Source organism: Budorcas taxicolor, chromosome 25, assembly GCF_023091745.1.
Source record: "Budorcas taxicolor isolate Tak-1 chromosome 25, Takin1.1, whole genome shotgun sequence".
Lineage (NCBI taxonomy): Eukaryota > Metazoa > Chordata > Mammalia > Artiodactyla > Bovidae > Budorcas > Budorcas taxicolor.
Genome location: NC_068934.1, coordinates 50,698,682 through 50,717,570, shown reverse-complemented (window position 1 = coordinate 50,717,570; position 18,889 = coordinate 50,698,682). Strand labels below are relative to the sequence as shown.

The following is an 18,889-nucleotide window of genomic DNA, read 5'->3' as shown; positions in this document are numbered from 1 at the left end:
ATACCAGGACAGCATGCCAGAAAGATCTACTCCTAAAAATAAACACTACTACCTATAATCCCAAAATTGTTTTAAAAATTAGGAAAAATTAAAAAGCCAGGACAGAACCACCATAATCATGAATCAGAATTACAAAGACTCAGACCGACAGCAGAGAACCACTGTCTCTCGGCACATAATCGGTCAGCAGCACACCCTCCTGGAGAGAAGCCCACCTCAGAGACAACGGAAAGCCCAGACAGGACTGAGGGCCGCCGGGGAGCCCGCTGCTCCAGCCCCGCTGTTAGCAGCGCGTCGCGCTGGCAGGAGAGGCCCCTGTCCAGACAAGGGGGAGTCGCGGGCTTGGCCAGCAGGCGACAGCCCCTGGCCCCTCAGCACGGTGAGGCACAGCCACAGAACGGGCCAGGTCTCCCACGGAAGCCCTGGGCCCTGCAGTGGGATGGGGAGGGCCAGCGCGACTCCAGGCCACCTTCAGTCTTTCCACACGTTGTCTGTTCCCCGGGAAGTCCCAGAGACGATGACCATCCCAAAGCAGTGGGAGCCCCTGGCACCGGGAACGTGGTCTCCACGAGCCATTCCCACCACAAGAAACCAGGGCTCCCCGGAGGAAAGGCAGGCTGCAGCCGGGGCTTCACTGTCACAGCAGAGAGCGGGGTCACTCTCCGAAGCCCCGAGAGTCACTGTCACAACGCTGGGAACCAGCTTGAATAAGCGCCCAGAGGCCACGGACGGGGCAGACTGACCATCAGGGAGGATCGGAGCTGTAGCAGCCTCCAAGACGGAGACTGCTTCAGTCCATCAATTCCTAGTGAGATGCACACTTTATACCTTCTTGGTTACTTGGCGAAGGCGTTGCAGAATCAACACTTAATTCTGAGAGCTGGTAAGTAGAGGCAAGGAATCAAGCGTTTATCCAGCCTCGTGTATATTGATGTGGGGTCACTAAAGGGCTGACAGGACAAAGCGTCTCCTCAGAGGCATCACGGCCAGAGCACCTGTGCTCCAGGCTGGCCTGCGGCCTTCGTCGCCGTGTCCACACCCCAGAAAGGTGAAGGCTCACACCTGCTCTCTCCCCCTCAACGCATGAGGAGAGAGCAAGACGCACAGTGAACAGAAGTGTGCGCCCGAGGCCGACTTGGGCAGCGAGACCCTGAGTTCCAGAAGGGAGTGCCCCAGCCAGCTCTCAGCGAGGCCATATCGGGCTCTGCAGAGCGCGCTCGTCCTGCGTGTGGCCGCTGCGGGAGGCCGGCACCGCCTCTCGCTGGCTCCTCTGAGTGCGGAGGACAGGCCCCGGGCCACCACGGCCCAGGAGGACACTCCCCCGGGGCTCGGGGACACCTGGAACGAGAGGCAGCCCCTCGCTCAGCTGTCTGTCGGCTCCCAGGAGGCCGAAGGTGTGCTTCCCTCTCCCCAGGTCCCCGGTCACCCAGGGTGGCTGAGCGGGGGAGGCCACAAGCTGCCCCATCTGAGCTGCCCTGGCGCCCAGCACTGGCTCTGTTCCCGTCACAGAGGGGCTGCTGTCACACCTCAGACCCCAGCGGCTCACAGGAAGCTCTGCAGGGCGCAGTCCCTGCTCACATCACAGGGACCCACCGAAGGGGCAGCTTCGGCTCCCCTCCAAGGCAGAGGGCCAGGCAGACCTGTCTCAGCAGAGGCCCTGACCGAGGGCAGGCTGCTGTGTGGGGATACTGGCGTGGGGCCAGGGGTGGCAGAGGGGGGCACAGTGCATGCTGCAGCGGGCACCTCCCCAGGCCGGCCCCAGAGACCGGCGCACAGACGTGAGCCCTCCCTGCCTGCCTCCAGAGGGACGGCTGAAGGGGCCCGATGCTGCAGGAGCTCGGGGACGGCGACGCCGGCAGGGCCTTTCTGGGCATGGGTGGAGCAGCAGGGAAGAGCGAGATGCTGAACGGGATGGAAGGAGGAACTACCCTGGGTCCAGCAGGCTCTGGGAACCTGTGAGGGGGGCGCCGCAGGGACAGCCGGGCCCCCCAGCACACACATCAGGTCTCTACTGGGAGGGTCGCCAGGGGGTCACGTGAGGCCTGCTGGGACAGGAAGCATGCTGGAGCAAAGCCTACCCAGAAACCCCAGTGGGCACTGGCCCCCTGACCTCACAATCAGATCCAGGGGCTCCAATGCCACCAGCCAGCGACCCAGAGCAGAGGCAGGGCCTGCAGACAGGAGCACGGGGGCGGCCTTCACTTGCAAACAGCTTCAACCTAAACACTCCAGAATCAGCAGAGACAAGAAGGAAGGATCTTACCGATTTTCATCAACAGAGGCTGCTTTCAAAATCCTTCAGTAAGAAACAGGCTGAGTCGCTCACGCAGCCGATGTCTACATGGCGACCCATCTCGCTGGAGAAGGGCCAGGCTACCCACTCCGGTATTCCTGGGCTTCCCTGGTGGCTCAGCTGGTAAAGGACCTGCCCGCAAGGCAGGAGACCTGGGTTCCAACCCTGGGTTGGGAAGATCCCCTGGAGAAGGGAAAGGCTACCCACTGCAGTATTCTGGCCTGGAGAATTCCAGAGACAGTCCATGGGGTCGCAAAGAGTTGGACCCGGCCGAGCGCCCTTCACGTCCCCGTCGCCTGTCTCCAGCCTCTGCCTCTGGCCCTGGAGCGGCAGCCTGGCTGCTCCCGGCAGCCTCTCGTCCCTGTTTCGTCCACACTGCCCTGCGCCTCGACCTGAGCAGGGCTTCGGCCCGCTTCTCGGGAAGATGGTGCCTGCACACGTGCACGCTAAGGGTAAAGGGAGTCTGCCTTCACCCTCGGGGTATCTCCGTGCGTGTGCCTGTCCACTTACGTGAGGCCAGCAGAGATGGGCGGTCTTGCGTCGTGGACAGCCCCTCGACTACAGCCCCCAGCAGCGCGGCCAGGCTCTCCCCAGGGGCCTGGGGCACACCCTCCCTGCCCCTTCCTCTATTCTCTGATGGGGTCTGGACGTGCCTTCTGCCAGGGCCGCGTGCACCACGCCTCCCCAGGCGGCTGGCCTTTCCCCTCCTTAGGGGTCTCTGTGCACACGCGTGGGCCACGTTTTCCCCATCCGTTCGCCCACCAATCAACACTGAAGACACTTCCGTATCTTGGCAACCGCGACTAGCACTGCAGCGGACGTAGAGACGTCTACATGGACGTAGACAACTCTCTTCAAGAAAGCGACTTCCTTCAGATACACTCCCAACAGCAGGCTGCTGCGCCAGGCGCCAGTTCCATTCTGTTCCCTGAGGCCCCTCCACGCTGTTCTCCATGGTGGCTGTGCCAGCTGACATTCCCAACCCTGCACAAAGCCTTCCCTTTCTCTACATCCGCACCAAGTCTCGAGACCTCTCGTCTTCTTTCTGATACCATTCTGACAGGAGTGAGGTGCTATCTCGGTGTGGTTTTGACGCGCGTTTTCCTGATTAGTGATGCTGAGCATCTTTTCGTGTGCCTGTCGGCCTCTGTGTACTTGCTTTGTGAAGTGTCTGTTTAGGTCTTCTGTGCGCCTCAGCTCACGGTGTGTTTTGGGTCTGAAGCCCGTGTCAGACGGGCGGCTTGCTGCCCTTCTCTCCCACCCCCGGGCTGTCTCTGCCTCTGGTGGCGGCCCCCGCTACTGCGCAGGCTCTCGTTAATGTTGCCCCACCGATTTTTGCTGTTGTTGCCTTTCCTTCTGGAGTCAAATGCAAAAAAAATCATCACCAAGACCAATGTCAACATACTGCCTATGTTTTCTTCTGCAAGTTTTAAGATTTCACGTGTTAGGTTCAAACACTTAATCCACTTTAAGCTCATTTTTGTGTGCGGCGAAAGACAACGGCCCAGCTTCATTCTTCCGCACGTGCATTTACTAGGGAGACCACCCCCTGCCCGTTGTATAGTCTTGGCTCCTTTGTTGTAAATTTACCGGCCTCACACACGGCTGTTCCCCCGCCCCCACCCCCGGGGCTGTGAACTCTGTTCAATTGATCTTCATCTGTTTTTATGCCAGTACCACACTGTTTTGATTAGTGCAGCTTTATAACATGGTTTCAGATCACTGCATGTGATGCCTCCAACTCTGTTCTTTTTCACAATTGGTTTGGGGTCTTCTGTTTTTCCTTACAAATTCTACAATCATTTTTTATGTTTTTGTGAAAAGTGCCATTGGAATTTTGACAGTGATTACACTGAATCTCTAGGTTGCTTTGGATAGTGTGGACATTTTAACCGTTAGTAGTTTTTCCAATCCATGAACACAGAATATCTTTTATGCCTTCAATTTAATTAATTGATGTCTTACAGTTTTCAATATACAAATTTTTCACCTCCTTAGTTTATTCATAAATATTTTATTCTTTTCAATGTCATTGGAAATGGGATCATTTTCTTAATTTTTTTTTCTGGCCATGCCACGTAGCATGCAGGCTCTTGGTTCCTCAGCCAGGGCCTGGCCCCACGCTCCTTCAGTGGAACCCCAGAGTCCAGCCACTGGACTGCCAGGCAAGGCCCCTTCATTTCTCTAATGGATAGGGCAAGCGCCTTTAAGAAGATGGCTGGGAAGCTCAATCCTTGCCCTCATTTGCGTCTGGGTCCTGAAGGTGGAGGTCAAATATTCTAAACGCTGTGACCAGAAAGCCTCACAGGAGTTGGGTGGGCAGGCGGGAGGTTCTCCAAGTCGAGGAGCACAGGCAGGGCTTTCGGCGTCAGAGGCTCAGTGCGGGGGCACCCACGGGTGCGGGTGGGGATGGAGGGAGATGAGGACCCCCAGCCCTCAGACAAGGGCGTCCAGAAGGCCTTCTGGGCAGGAGCACGACCCGGTCAGTACTCTGCTGGTTTGCGGAAGATGAGAACCAAAGATAAAGACATGAGCTCCCCAATCCCACCCATGGGTGCCTGGGTCTAGGAGGGCCTGAGGCCCTGGAGCTGGGTTAGCCCATGGAACCGTGGGCCCACCCGGAGGGAGCCCAGGAAGTCGTGACCCTGGTGTCATCACACCGCCCACAGGTGACTCCTGGGTCAGGTCCCGCGGGCAGGGCCGTGGGCCGTGCAAGCAGTCAGGCCCTGCCTGCTCCAGCATAGGCTCGCAAAGGCCAGGGTGCAGCCTCTAGCCCAGACCCTCCAAACCTCACTCGAGGGTCATTTTATTGTTTTCATTAGAAACCAAGTGACCCGGACTTCTGAGAAAAACACTGAGAAAACCGCAGTCTGCCTGCGAGCTGCTCCCGGTGGACGGGGCCGTGACAGTGCTGCCTGCGAGCCGCTCCTGGTGGACGGCGGGGGCGGGGGCGGGGGCGGGCCCGTGATCACCGCTGCTCTCCCATATGCTGTGCTGCCGGAGGACCCTGTGACCTTGACTGCAGCCCATCAGCAGAAGGCTGGGGACGCCCGCAGGCCCAGGGTCCTGATGGCACTGACGCCGTAAGGCCCATGGACGCTGGACAAACACAGCTGCGCACCCAGCCCCACTCTCCCACCCCTGCTGGGCAGGCGCAGGGCAAGGGCACTGTGGAGATGTGCTCACCACACCCTCGCAGCAGAGCCTGCTCCTACAACGCAGCCACCACTGCAGGCATGACAGGAAGAGACGTGAGGACGTGGCCCCCTACCTGCGAGGAGCCACGGCCCCCAGGGGGAGGCGGCAGGGCCAGACTAAGGCCTGGAGACCCGAGAGAGCAGCCGCGGCCACCCGGCTGGCGGCAGAGAAAGGGCCTCTGAGCACCACGTGCAGGGCCGGCCATGCTGGCCCCTGGTCAGCCCTGTGCCCGCAGGTCCTGGCTGTGCAGACAGGAGCAGGCTGACGGCAGACCCCATCAGGCCCCTGCTGCTCCGTCCTGAAAGGTCCACGCCGGCCCCACAAGCACGCCTGCACCCCAGGGGGGCTCCAGCTGGGAGGGCAGCTGGACCTGCCTCAGTCCCCAAGCAGGAGCCGAGTGGGGGGCGGGGGCCCTGGGCTGGCCTGTGCACGCCCCTGCCCTCAACCATGTGGACGGCCATGCGGGCCCGGAGGGCCCCAGCTCGATGGCTGGGCAGGGCCCAGGACGGCGCGTGAGCAGATGTGAGCTCCACGAGCTCCACGGCAGGTGGCGGGCTGCGCCTTACATGGCGCCACCTCACAAGAGAGTGGCCGTCTGCTGTGAACCGGGGCCGGCTGTCCTCCTGGCGACAGCTCAGACTCAGGGCCCGCACACCACCAACGCTCCCACCTTACACCCACACGTCCAGTGAGGAGGCAACGCACGAGGAGAAAGGACACAGAGCACCCAACACCACGGCCGCATACAAGCCAGGGTTCACGGGTCCTTCCTGCCTGGTAGGGCTGACCATCGCACATTAAACCCAGCTACACTCGGCTGGCCTGAAAGGAAGCGCACAAAAGCCAGCAAGGTCACAACAAGAGGACACGTTTATTTTTGTACAAATTATAAACGCAAGAGCTCTCAGAACTCAGCTGAGCCCAGCACTTCTTCAGCCAAAAAGGTAGGAGGCCTTCCCGCAGGAACAAGAGAATGTGCTCAAAAACAAGGGTTTCCATCACAAAGCATTTCCAACCCCTGCTGCAGGCCCACGTCCGGAGAAGCGCCTGGGCCTCCGCCACAACAGCACAGAGCCGTGTGGGGCACTCTGCAGACAGCACCCCCAGACCCGGGCCTCTGCACAGGGCCACGCGGACCCAGCCCAACGTCCTGCTTCCAGGAGGCGGGAGCAGGCCGGGGACAACCTGTGATGACAGGCGGGACCCACAGGACCTCCGCCACGTGCCCCGGCACTTTCAGCGCTCAGTGGGCGTGAGCATGTCCACATCTGTGAAGCTAGTGAACATGACCGCAGCCACGAGAACACCTCCACACAGCAGGCGCCTCGCAGAGAACTCCTCCCAGCCAGAACCAGTCTGCAGGGCTGGGGCTGGAGCCTCCCCACCGGGTGCCAGGGCTCAGGGAGCAGCCGTGAGTGACCCCGAGCTGACCTGGCCTGTGGACGGCACGGGCGGGGGTGGGAGCGAACCCTGCTCCTGGCGCCTCTCCTGGGACCGGAGGCCATGGGCCCGAAGCCCCGAGGCCAGCTGCCCTGGTGCCCGCCTGCTGCGGGGCTGTGGGAGAGAAGAGCATCCAGAAGGGAGGTCACACGCTCCCCCGGCCACCAGAGGCACACCTCCTCTCAGGAGAGGGACAGAGCCCTGTCCTGGGAAAAAGCCGCGGCGCCCCCTCTCCGCGCACACCCCATGCTGGGGATGCTCAGAACATGGGCAGCCCCAGCCCTGAGCGCCCCCGAACAACACGCTGCCAGCTGGACAAGGGAGGATGTTCACGACGCCAACCGCCCCAACCGCCCCACACTCCCAGCAAAAGGTCCTCCGAGAGAACAAGGTCCTCCCAGAGAGTCATCCCGCGCCCGGGGCAGCAACCGAGATGGGGGAGAGGCAGGGCAGCCCGGGGCAGCCACAGCCTGCGCTTTCTTCTGTGGAGTCCTTCTCTGTTCACTCACCACCTTCACAGGCTAGGAGACCAAAGGACAGAGGACCAGACGCGGGCAGCGGGGTGTCCACAGTCTCTCCCTCGGGACAGCTCAGCCCTGCCTCCCGCCGTCGCTCCCAACACCCAGGAGGGGCCAGGCACTGCACGAGCTCACCTGGAGGACCGCACTGGCCCAGGCTCTCCGTGCGACCCGCCCCTGCCGTCTTCCCCACGGCCCCAGGGCCCACGTGCGCCTGGACTGGGAGCCACACTCTGTGAGGGCAGTGAGAACGGAATTCCTTTCCCAACAGAATCAACTAAATGGCATGCACAGTCCCAACACAGTGTGTGTGTGTGTGTGTGTGTGTGTGTGTGTGTGTGTGTCTGTGTGTGTGTGTGTGTCTGTGTGTGTCTGTGTGTGTCTGTGTGTGTCTGTACACATGGGCACACAGCCAGGAAGGGGAGGGCAGGGACATGAGCTCTGGTCCATCCCCAGGCCCTGCCAGGGCTGCAGCCCACAGACGCACACCCGGCCCCCGGCTCCCTCGGCCTGGACACACGCACAGGCAGCTGCGCCTCGGGTGCGCTGCTCGGGCTCCCGCACGGCCACAGCCCCTCTCGGCAGGAGAGCCTGCGCCCAGGGGAGACACAGAGTTGGGCGCTCCGGGGAGAGAGCGCCCTGAGCTGGGAGCCAGCACCTCCCAGTTCCTGTCTCTGCTCCTCCCTGTCTCTTTAAGAATAAGTCCTATTCATCCTGACACTTGGGATCAGATCCCCTTACAACACTGGGCTGGCCAGAAGGACTGCGTTTCTGTGATGTCCAGGTAAAACCTGTTATAGCTCGGCTGGGAAGTTTCGGTTCATCTCCGCATCCATCAGACACTGCACCTTCAGATTTCCCTTTATTTGGTTGTTAACAACTCTGCCAATGGAGAACACTCAATTCCCTGGCAGACTGTGAAAAGGCACACGCGACAGTTCTTTGCTCAAAAAGATACAGAAGGTTGAGAAAGATGAAATCGGGAAGTCATCATGCTCCACTACCTTGAAAACGGTTCAATAAAGTTCTGGGTGAAAATTAAAACCTGTGTTTTCTTTTTCGTATTTAAAAACTGAAGGAACTTTTTGGCCAACATAATAGCAAGGATTCACCTCAGTCATAAGCAGCCAGACGGCTCTGCAAAGAGCAGGCCCGCGAGTGACTACAGAGACCCCGTGCCCAGCCCAGCCCAGCCAGGGACGGTCTTGCTGCCACCTCCTGGCCGACGCAGGCCAACCAGCACCTTCCCCACCTGCGCCGAGCGGCACTCCTGCCCACTGGGAGCCAGCGGCACCCCAGCAGGGCACAGCCCCAGGCCCTGCCCAGCTGGACAGTGAGATGGCTCCAGGCTGAGCCCCGCTGGCAGGCAGCCCGCTCCCAGGGCTGCGGCAAGGCCAACGCAAGGATCCCTCACCTGACCCAGGGCCCAGGCCCTGCGGAGCCAAAAACGGGCTCAAGTCAGCACTGGCCCCACAGGAAAGAACCTGAAACTCAGCAGCTCAAGTCCCTCTCTGAGAGACTCAGAGGCTCCATTTCCAGAGGGCTGACAATGCCCCCAAGAGAGCGCTCCGGTCCTAACCAGCACCTGGCACACGAGGACCAAGAAGGATGCCAGCCTCTCCAGGCCTCCTGGGCTGGCCCTGTACCAGGGGCCTCTGGGCTGTGTGGAACCACACCCTCCACCCAGCACAACAAGGAAACTGCCTCCCTCCCGTTTCCACAGGTGGGAGGGGGAATGAAGGGTTTTATGAGGGTCATGCTGTGCAGACAAGCCTAGACAGTGTGTTAAAGAGCAGAGACGTCATGTTGCTGACAGAGGTCTATACAGTCAGAGCTACGGCTTTTCCAGTGGTCACGTACGGATGTGAGAGCTGGACCATAGGGGAGGCTGAGTGCTGAAGGACTGATGCTTTGAACTGTGGTATTGGAGAAGACTCTTGAGAGCCCCATGGACAGCAAGATCAAGGCAGTCAATCCTAAAGGAAGTCAACCCTCAATATTTACTGGAAGGATTGATGCTGAAGCTTCGGTCCTCTGGCCACCTGATGTGAAGAGCCAACTCAATGGAAAAGATTCTGATGCTGGAAAGACTGAGGGCAGGAAGAGAGGCGGGACACAGAGGATGAGATGGTTGACTGACTCAAAGGACATGAATTTAAGCAAACTCGGGAAGACAGTCAAGGAGATGAAAGCCTGGTGTACTGGAGTCACGGGGTCACAGAAAGTCAGACATGACTTAGCGAGCAAGCTACAATAAAGGCCACAGCCCCTGGCCCCCCGCCCAGCTCCCCACCCTCCATCCCCGCCCCTGGCCCCCCACCCAGCTCCCCACCCTCCATCCCCGCCCCTGGCCCCCCCACCCAGCTCCCCACCCTCCATCCCTGCCCCTGGCCCCCCCACCCAGCTCCCCACCCTCCATCTCCGCCCCTGGCCCCCCCACCCAGCTCCCCACCCTCCACGCCCCGCCCCTGGCCCCCCACCCAGCTCCCCACCCTCCACACCCAGCCCCTGGCCCCCCACCCAGCTCCCCACTCTCCACACCCAGCCCCTGGCCCCCCACCCAGCTCCCCACCCTCCATCCCCGCCCCTGGCCCCCCGCCCAGCTCCCCACCCTCCATCCCCGCCCCTGGCCCCCCGCCCAGCTCCCCACCCTCCATCCCCGCCCCTGGCCCCCCGCCCAGCTCCCCACCCTCCATCCCCGCCCCTGGCCCCCCCACCCAGCTCCCCACCCTCCATCCCCGCCCCTGGCCCCCCCACCCAGCTCCCCACCCTCCATCTCCGCCCCTGGCCCCCCCACCCAGCTCCCCACCCTCCATGCCCCGCCCCTGGCCCCCCACCCAGCTCCCCACCCTCCACGCCCAGACCCTGGCCCCCCACCCAGCTCCCCACTCTCCACGCCCCGCCCCTGGCCCCCCACCCAGCTCCCCACCCTCCATCCCCGCCCCTGGCAGCTGTTAGGGCCTGACGAGGGGAGCTCACCCAAACCACTGAAAAGCATGAAGGTCTCCGAGCAGGCGTGCATCAGGACGCTGGAGACCCAGCAAGCCCTGTCCAGAGGGAGCAGGCCAGCCACTCGGAAGCCCCTCTCCGGTTTCCATATTTTCCTTCCACTCCGAGGCGTGGCTGCCGAGCCCAGCGTGCACACCCACCAACCAAGGCAGCAGGGGGCTGGGAGGGGTGTGTGCCCCATGCCTTCAGACACCTTCCTCCCAGAGGGGGTCCATCCCATGGCCACATGGAGGACCTCCAGGTGACACCACCGAGTCAGCCCAGAAGTGGGAACAGAAGAGGTCACAGTCAGCTGGAGAAGCGGGGAGGACCCTCCCCTGCAGCCCCAGCTGGGAGACAGGGTCCAGCAGAGGCGCCCCTACAGGAAGAGGCCCTGTGCTGGGGTCGCACCCGTCAGCCCACAGGCTGGCAGGAAGAGGGAGGCACCCCCTCCCCCCCCCCCAATGGAAACTGCCATTGCCCAGAGGCCTGTTTGTTTTGGAAGCGCCTCACTAAGCGGCTTCCCAGGTGGCTCAGCGGTAACACGCCTGCAGGAGAGGTGAGAGACTCAGGCGGGATCCCTGGGTGGGGAAGGTGCCCTGCAGGAGGGGACGGCAACCCATTCCAGTACTCTTGAAGGCTTCCCTGGTGGCTCAGACGGTAAAGAATCTGCTGCAATGCAGGAGACCCGGGTTTGATCCCTGAGTCAGGAAGATCCCTGGGAGAAGGGAATGGCCGTGCTAAGTTGCTTCAGTCACGTCTGACTCTTTGCAACCCCATGGATGGTAGCCTGCCATGCTCCTCTGTCCATGAGATCCTCCGGGCATGAACACTGGAGTGGGTTGCTATTTCCTTCAGGAAGATCCCTGGGAGAAGGGAACGGTTTCCCACTCCCGAACTCTAGCCTGCGGAATCCGATGGACAGACCGAGGGGTCGCAAAGAGCTGGACACACCTGAGCAACTAACACTTCCACTTTCACCGGCAGGCAGCTGAGACAGTAGTGACCACTTCCTCTGCCCTCCCTCCGAGACGCCCCCAGGAACTTGGGGAACGGACCAACGGGGCCAGTCACGACCACAAGCTGGACCACACCGACGGGGGAGCTAAGCCTGGGTCCCGAGTGGGCTGGTGTGACGACAGAGCCAGCACAAAGCGCCGCTGCAGGCGGCCCCACAGCCCCAGCACGCGCCCCTGGGCGACCCAGGACGCCTCTCAGCGTGGAAGGCGCGGAGCCGCGGACACACCGCCACAGCAACTTCACCTTCCGTGCCCAGCACCGCCACCTGGGGGGAGAGGAGACCCAAGGGGTGGCCAGGCAACTCCCGCAGCACCTGGGGGGCAGGAGCAGGACAGCGCTGGAGCGGCACTCGGGGCTGGCAGGGGCAGCTGGGCGGGAGGGTCACGGATGGAGGGCGCGGTCGGCAGGGGCTGGCATCAGGCACCTGCAGAGCACAGAGCCCCTGGACCCTCCCTCCCGCCTGAGTCGCCCCAAGAGCCGGGCCTGCTGCAGAAGGGGGCTGCGTGCCCCGGGACCCGGCGGCCACTCGCCCCAGCAGCACGGCAGGGCGGGCCGCAGCGGCGCTGGCAGGGGCTAGGGGCCTGGAGAGCAGAGCCCTCACCCGCACTCTACACACAGGCACTGCCGAGGGCACGCGGGGCCTTCTCCACGTGGACGCAGAACTCCTTCCCACCACCCGCTGGGAAGGTTACTGTTCATCCTCCGCCCATTTCACAGAGGATGAAACTGAGGCTCGCAAAAATGAGACAGGACATCTTGTGACGCTGCAGTCGGGATTCAAACCCCAAACCATCCGGGCCCTGAGCCCCATTCACATCTCCGAGCTCTTAGCTCAAACAGAAACTTTTCAAAGACACCCACCCCCCCCGGAATCCCCACTAAACGGCTCTCGTGTAACCCCCCACAGGACCCCGCCCCACTTCCCAGCATTGCACCCACCCTCTGGGGGAGCCCGCCAGCAGCAGCAGGGGGACATCAGGCCCGGCCACTGCAGGCAAGCACGCACAGCCGCACTTCCACCAGCAAGGAGACTTCTTCAAAGAGAAAAAAACCAAGCAATGCGGAGAACGTGGCTGCGGCCCAAAGGCACGTGGCTCCAGGCAAGGAAAGCCACGCAGCCCAGCCCGCACCAGCCCCTACTCACCCTAAGTGTCCACAGTCTACCCGTTGGTTCCAGCTGTTTCTAGCCCCCGTCCCCAGGCTCCACTCCAGGGCAGAGCCCTGCACACGGCCCAGGGTGTCCCGGGCTGGGAGAAGTGCTGGGCAGAAAGAAAAACAAACCGGAGGAAGACAAAGAAGGGCAGGCCCTCCAGCCAGGTCAGCTGGGAGCAGACATGGGGATGCATGCAGAAGTCTCCATCGAGTGCCGAGACCAGCTCGCAGGGCCGACGCGCTCCACACAGGCGCAGAGGGCGCCCCACTGAGCACACTGCGCCCAGGCCAGGCCTCCCTCTCGGACCCTGCAAACCCCTCCCCGACAAAACCACATGGGCCTGGGCACAGCCGAGTTTCCAGGACACAGCAAGGGCAGTGTGGAAAGGCTGGTGCAGGCGGATCGTCAACAGAAGCATCCACAGAGGCGGCCGCCAGCACCCGCCCGAGCAGGCGCCGCCCAGGCCAGCACGAGCGCTGGACGAGTCCAGCTGGTGCCACCCAGCTGTCCAGCACCCTGAGATGAGGCGTCGGTGAGCCCAGCGGGCAGTGACACCAGGGCAGGGGTGAGAAGCAAGGCCAACAGCTGGGACGGGGCACTGCGGCTACCCCAGGAGCATCTGCCAGGCGGAAGGCGGGCGCTGCCCAGCACCCACCGGGCTCCCTGTGGCTCTGCGGGGTTCCCGTCTGCCAGTCTCTCACCAGCAGCACAGCCCTGGGGACGCTTCGTGCGAGCGTTCCCTGCAGACCCTCCAAGCAGGAGGACAAGTGAGAAACGACGTGTCACCACCAAATGTGCAGACACATGGGGCTCGTTCCAAGAGGATCCCGCATGGACCTCCCTGGTGGTCCGGTGGTTGAGACTCCGCCTGCCAATGCGGGGACACGGTTCAATCCCTGGTCAGGGAAGACCCCACAGGCCGCAGGGCAACTAAGCCCCCGCGTGCAACGAGAGAAAGCCCATGTGCAGCAACAGAGACCCAGTGCCATGCTCCACGTGACCGTGGCTCCCCTTGAAGGGGTCGGTACACCCGCCCAGGCCCACCTGTCGCACGCCCAGCCGCTGCTCCTGCCTCGGTGCCTTTGCACGGGCCATCCTCCTCCCAGGGATATGACCGTCCCTCTTCTACTTGGAAAGCGCCTATGCACCCTCCCAAGCCACCTGCCTGGCCCTCGGCGCCCCCAGCGCCAGCCTGACGCAGTACAGACTATCTTCTCCGTCTCATCCTGGGCTCAGGGCCCGGCCCACGCCAGACTGCGAACGCAGCAGGGCCTGGAGGTCTCCCGGCGAGAAGCGTCCGGCGCACGGCTGGCTGAGATAGGCTGGGTCACAGCAACATCTCTCAGGACCAGCGAAAAGCAGGAAGAGTCCAGGTGTCCATGAAGAGGCGATACACACGAATCTCCACACCACGGATTCTCACTTGGCAACAAAAGGACAGCTGAGACCAGCGACAGCATGGAGGACTTCCACGGCAGAGCTGAGCGAGCGGGTCACGGAAGACCACAAGCTGTGCCTCCGTTCCCTCTACAAAAACGGCCCAGCAGGCAGGTGGGCAGACGTGGGCCCTAAAGGGCCAGCGCCCAGGGCTGGGATGGGGACAGGGAGCCACCGAGAGCCAGGCTTCTTTCGGGGTGACCACAGTGCTCTCAAACTAAACTGTGGTGACGGTCACGCTTCTCTGTAATTTTACTAAAAATTAGTTAATTGCACACCGGATGCAAGTAAACTTTATGGTATGTAACTTACAGCTCCATGAGGCTGTTAAAGTTCAGCCTGGGTGTTCTCATGATCGGATTTGACAGCCAGCTACCGCGACATCCTCCCCAGAGGCAAACTGCCAAGGGACAGTCATCAACACCCAGTTCAGACACCCACAGGGGTGGCAACCACAGCCCTGGGTCCCCTTCACTCGAGAACATGAGGCCTGCGGGCAGAGCCACTGGGCCTGAGAGGCCTCATCTGCACAGCAAACCCTAGGCACAGCCCAAAAGTGCCAAGCCCGTTGCCCTCTGGAGTAAGTGACCTGTCCAGGAGCCAATCTTCTTCGGCCAGGAGAGCCAGGAAGCCCTACCCTGCACCTCTCCCGCCTCCTCTGCCTCCAGGGAGGAACAGGAGGCGCCGACGTCCAGGCTGGGAGCCGCCCCCGTCAGGGGCTGGCGGGGTGCACGGGCCCCGCCCTGGCGGGCAGGTCCCTGCAAACTTCACCCGGTGGGCCCCACCAGGCAGAAGTGAAGGGAGTGCCTTTCCTCTCTTGCATTCCCAGACGCTGCCGGGAAGCTTCTGGAGTGGCTTTGTCGGGCAAAACATAAACTGCGCTGCTATCAACCACTCCCAGATGCCCGCCACTGCCAGCGAAGGACGGATGAAAAGGTGCCCCAGCCACCACGCTCTGTGGGGTGGGTCCCTCGCTGGCCCAGCTCACGCAGGTTCTGCTCTGGGCGAGGAGGGTGCCAGCCTGTAAGCCGCTGTCCAGAAAGGAGAGAGCCAAGGACCAGAGACGTGACCACACGAGAAGTTACGGCCCATTTCAAGTTAGAAATTACTTTTGTAAAAGGAGAGGGACAAAGCTACCACGCACCGACTTCAATGGCCGGCTCAACGCCAAGCAGAGGAAACGCACAGGAAGACGGCGGATGTGAGCTGCCTGGCACAAGGCTCTCCTGCAAGTGAGCCCAGCAAAGCCCAGCAGCAAGTCATAACATGCTGGCTTCATTTCCAGCTCCCGGAGCAGGTTTCCTGCAGGCCTCGCTTTCCTCACCCACGACAGGGAGAGCTGAAGATAAGGCTGCCAGCGTTGCTCAGCAAGGCCCTGCAGCGATGGGGAAGATGCAAGCTCACAGAACCGTCTGTCAGCCGCTCCTGTGGTCAGGACGGCGAGCAGGAGAGGGGGAGGGCGCCCCACTCGCCACTCCACTTGCGGCCACACTTTGTCACTCAAGACGAATGAAGGCAAAGAAAGTCCTTCTTTTGGAAAGAACAAAAAACATGGAAAACATGAAATCTCTATTCCAAACAGCCTGGTTGACAGCGGATGGTATAAATTAACAAAAATATCAAAAAATAGTAAAACACACACACTCTTCCTCAATTCTTCCAGGCTGCAACCTGGCCAACTGCAGTCCCAGCACTGAGCATGTAAAAGGCGTCAGCAGGAGCCAGGCCCCTCACCTGCCTCTGGCCAGCTCTCCTCAGAGGCACCAGGTGGACCAGGGCAGGCGGTCCGGGGTCTGCACCGCTCATGTCCCCTGTGGCTGTGAGGTCCGGGCCTCGGCAGCCCCCTACCTCACAGCAGATGCTCGATAAACTCGGGGGATGGACAAGGGGACACCCCGGCGCTCCCAGCTCGTGTCCCAGGACACCCACCCTGGAAACATGTTCTCAAGATCAGAACGTGACGACTGAGATTATTCTGCCTTCTTTTTAAGGAGCAGGGGGTTCATAGTTAAGGAGATGTGAAAGAATTCATGATTCACCAAATCCAACACGCAGTCCACCAAGTTTAAAAAGACACACACACACAGATGAGCAAACCCCATCCTAACCTCTCTCTCGAGAGCTCGAGCCACTTTAGAGCTGCCGACTTTATAGCCAGGCGGCAGCGAGGGCTCCTTCCCTCCGCAGGGACCACGGAGGCAGCAACTCCAAGACGGTCCCTTTTAAAGCTGTCTTCCTCCAGCACGGGCACCGGCCACTGAGCATGAGAAAGTCACTGCTCTGCTGACCTTGCCCAGATGACCACCTGGGTGCATAGTCTTGATAAGGGCCTCAAGAACAGCTGCGGTAAATTTCTGGTCGTTCACAATGATAACAAGAAAGTCCATAAGGCACAGACCTTAGGCAGTTAGAGAAAGCAGCCAGCCGGTCAGCTTCCAGGGACAGAGCAGCAGACACGAGCGCAGAATGATCACAGAAGAACACGATCAGCTGCCTCCTCGGCAGCCCCGCTCACCAGGCCGGTCCCCCTGATACGGAGGCCTGCGGATCCAACTCGGCCATTCGTCTACTCTTCTGAAACCAACCTGCAGGGGGCCAAGTGGCCTCCAACACCGTCTCTCCTGATAAAGGCAGAAAGCAAGCACCCACCATTCAAAATAACACCGCTGCCTGCCCTCCAGTCTCGGTGCCTGTGAGCGACAAAGGCCTCCCACGAGCGCCTCCACCTATGCCACCAACGCCAGGCGCCACACACCGAGCTCTGCCACCTCAGCGCGCCCCGCCACAGTGTGGTCCTTGTCACCCGGCTCCCACGTTACAGATGACTGTTTAAAAGCAGGTCTGGAGAAGAAGCGACCACCTAGAGTCACACAGCTATTGAGCAGCAAGGCTGGGATGGGAGTCCCGCCTCTGCAAGAAACCAGGTGAGCTGCCTCGCCCCACAGCACCATGCCCTCCTGGTCCCTGCGCTCTGGCTCCAGATCCTCCCCGGCACACTCAGCACCTGTCTTTGGCCTTCTGACTCCTCCCTCACGCTGTCTGGTCTCCCCCTTCACTAGACTGCAGCCGACCTGCCAGCAGGGAAGGGTCTCATTGGTCTCATGCTGACTGTCCTGCCAGCACTCTCCACTGTCTACGCCAGCAACAGCCTGATCAGACAGTGACATGAAACGTACATGGGACCTTTCACCTCCCTTCCAGGTCTTCGGTGTCCAGACAAGCCTTCCACCTACCCCAGCCAGGCAAGCGCTCCCTCACTCCCACCCCAAGGCCCTAGAGTAACTACCCAGACTCCAGAGGAGCGCTGTGCACGTTAGAGCCAGGCTAACGAAGGACCGCCCAACTGGGTGAGAAGTGCCTGCCCTTCTCCATCCTCAAAAAGTTAAAAGAAAAAAAAAGAACAGAAAGGAAGGAAGAAAAAAGGACCGAAGCAGGTAGAATCACTCGTGGAGGACGACGTGACGTCCCGCACGTTGATCTAACCTCCAGCAAGCGCAACACACGCCGAGGGAGGGAGAGCCCGGCCCGGGCCCGGTGCTGATGCTTCCTTCCTACCCCGCCCTGCGGCGGCCGCCCGCGGAAGCGCCGAGCGCACCCTGCCCGCCGACCTCGCCCGGCGGACGCTGGCAGAGTTGGGTTGTTTTGCTCTTTCTCCCTCCTTTTAAAGGGACTGTCCTCTGCCGGCATCAATGTTATTTCTTGCAGAAGCAAGTTCCCCGCGCTGACCGGCGAGCAGCCCGGGTCCGACCTCTCCCGCCGCCCGACAACGAGCGGCGAGGTGTGGCCACCGGCCCCGGTCCGGCTCCCGGGACGCGGCGCTCCGCGCGAGCGCTCGACCACAGGCCGGACGCGGGCCCGCTCCCGGCCCGGCCCCGAACCCGTTCCCGGGAGCCCCGGCCCTGGCCCGACCCGGGGTCGCCCCTCGCCCGCCCGGTAGCATGTCCTTGACCGGTGCCGCCCGCGGCGCGCCCTGCGGCCCGGCCCGCCCGCCCCGCCGCCGCACTCACCCCATGAGCCAGTCCATGGCTGCGCGGGGCCCGCCGCGCCCGCCGCCCGACTCACTCGGCCCTCAGCCCGCGGCGGCGGCGGCCGGAAGTAAACACTCTCTTACTCACTCCCACACGCGCGCCGCGGGCGCTGCCGGAAGTGACGCCAGCGCGACGCCTGCTGGGAAAGGTAGTCCCGGCTGCTACTGCGCCCCCCCCCCCCCCCCCCGCCCCCGCCCCGGCCGCCGGGTCCCCAGGAGCAGGCGCAGGAATTTTCCCTTTCGCCCTGGGATGTCCCTTCACACCCTGCTTGTCCCCTCACACCCTGGATGTCCCCTCACACCCCGGATGTCCCCTCACACCCGCGGATGTCCCCTCACACTCACTGTCCCCTCACACCCCGGATGTCCCCTCACACCCGCGGATGTCCCCTCACACTCACTGTCCCGTCACACCCCGGATGTGCCCTCCCACACTCCCGGATGTCCCCTCACACCCTGCTTGTCCCCTCACACCCGCGGATGTCCCCTCACACCCGCGGATGTCCCCTCACACCCTGCTTGTCCCCTCACACCCTGGATGTCCCCTCACACCCCGGATGTCCCCTCACACCCGCGGATGTCCCCTCACACTCACTGTCCCCTCACACCCCGGATGTCCCCTCACACCCGCGGATGTCCCCTCACACTCACTGTCCCGTCACACCCCGGATGTGCCCTCCCACACTCCCGGATGTCCCCTCACACCCTGCTTGTCCCCTCACACCCGCGGATGTCCCCTCACACCCGCGGATGTCCCCTCACACCCGCGGATGTCCCCTCACACCCTGGATGTCCCCTCACACCCGCGGATGTCC

The 18,889-nt window shown here is 62.0% G+C and overlaps 1 protein-coding gene across 2 annotated transcripts in view; it reads right to left on the bottom strand.

The window, feature by feature from the left end:
* Nucleotides 1-18,182, bottom strand: part of MOB2 (MOB kinase activator 2) — a 52,539-nt gene extending 34,357 nt beyond the window's left edge. Inside the window, exon 1 of one of the 2 annotated variants that reach the window (XM_052662174.1) lies at nucleotides 18,055-18,182. In XM_052662174.1, coding sequence (XP_052518134.1) covers nucleotides 18,055-18,071 — 17 coding nt within the window. In that variant the 5' untranslated portion in view covers nucleotides 18,072-18,182. Of the gene's footprint in view, nucleotides 1-14,359; nucleotides 14,371-18,054 lie in introns of those variants that run through there. The other variant, XM_052662175.1, reaches the window with a different exon arrangement.
* Nucleotides 18,183-18,889: the final 707 nt, after the last annotated feature.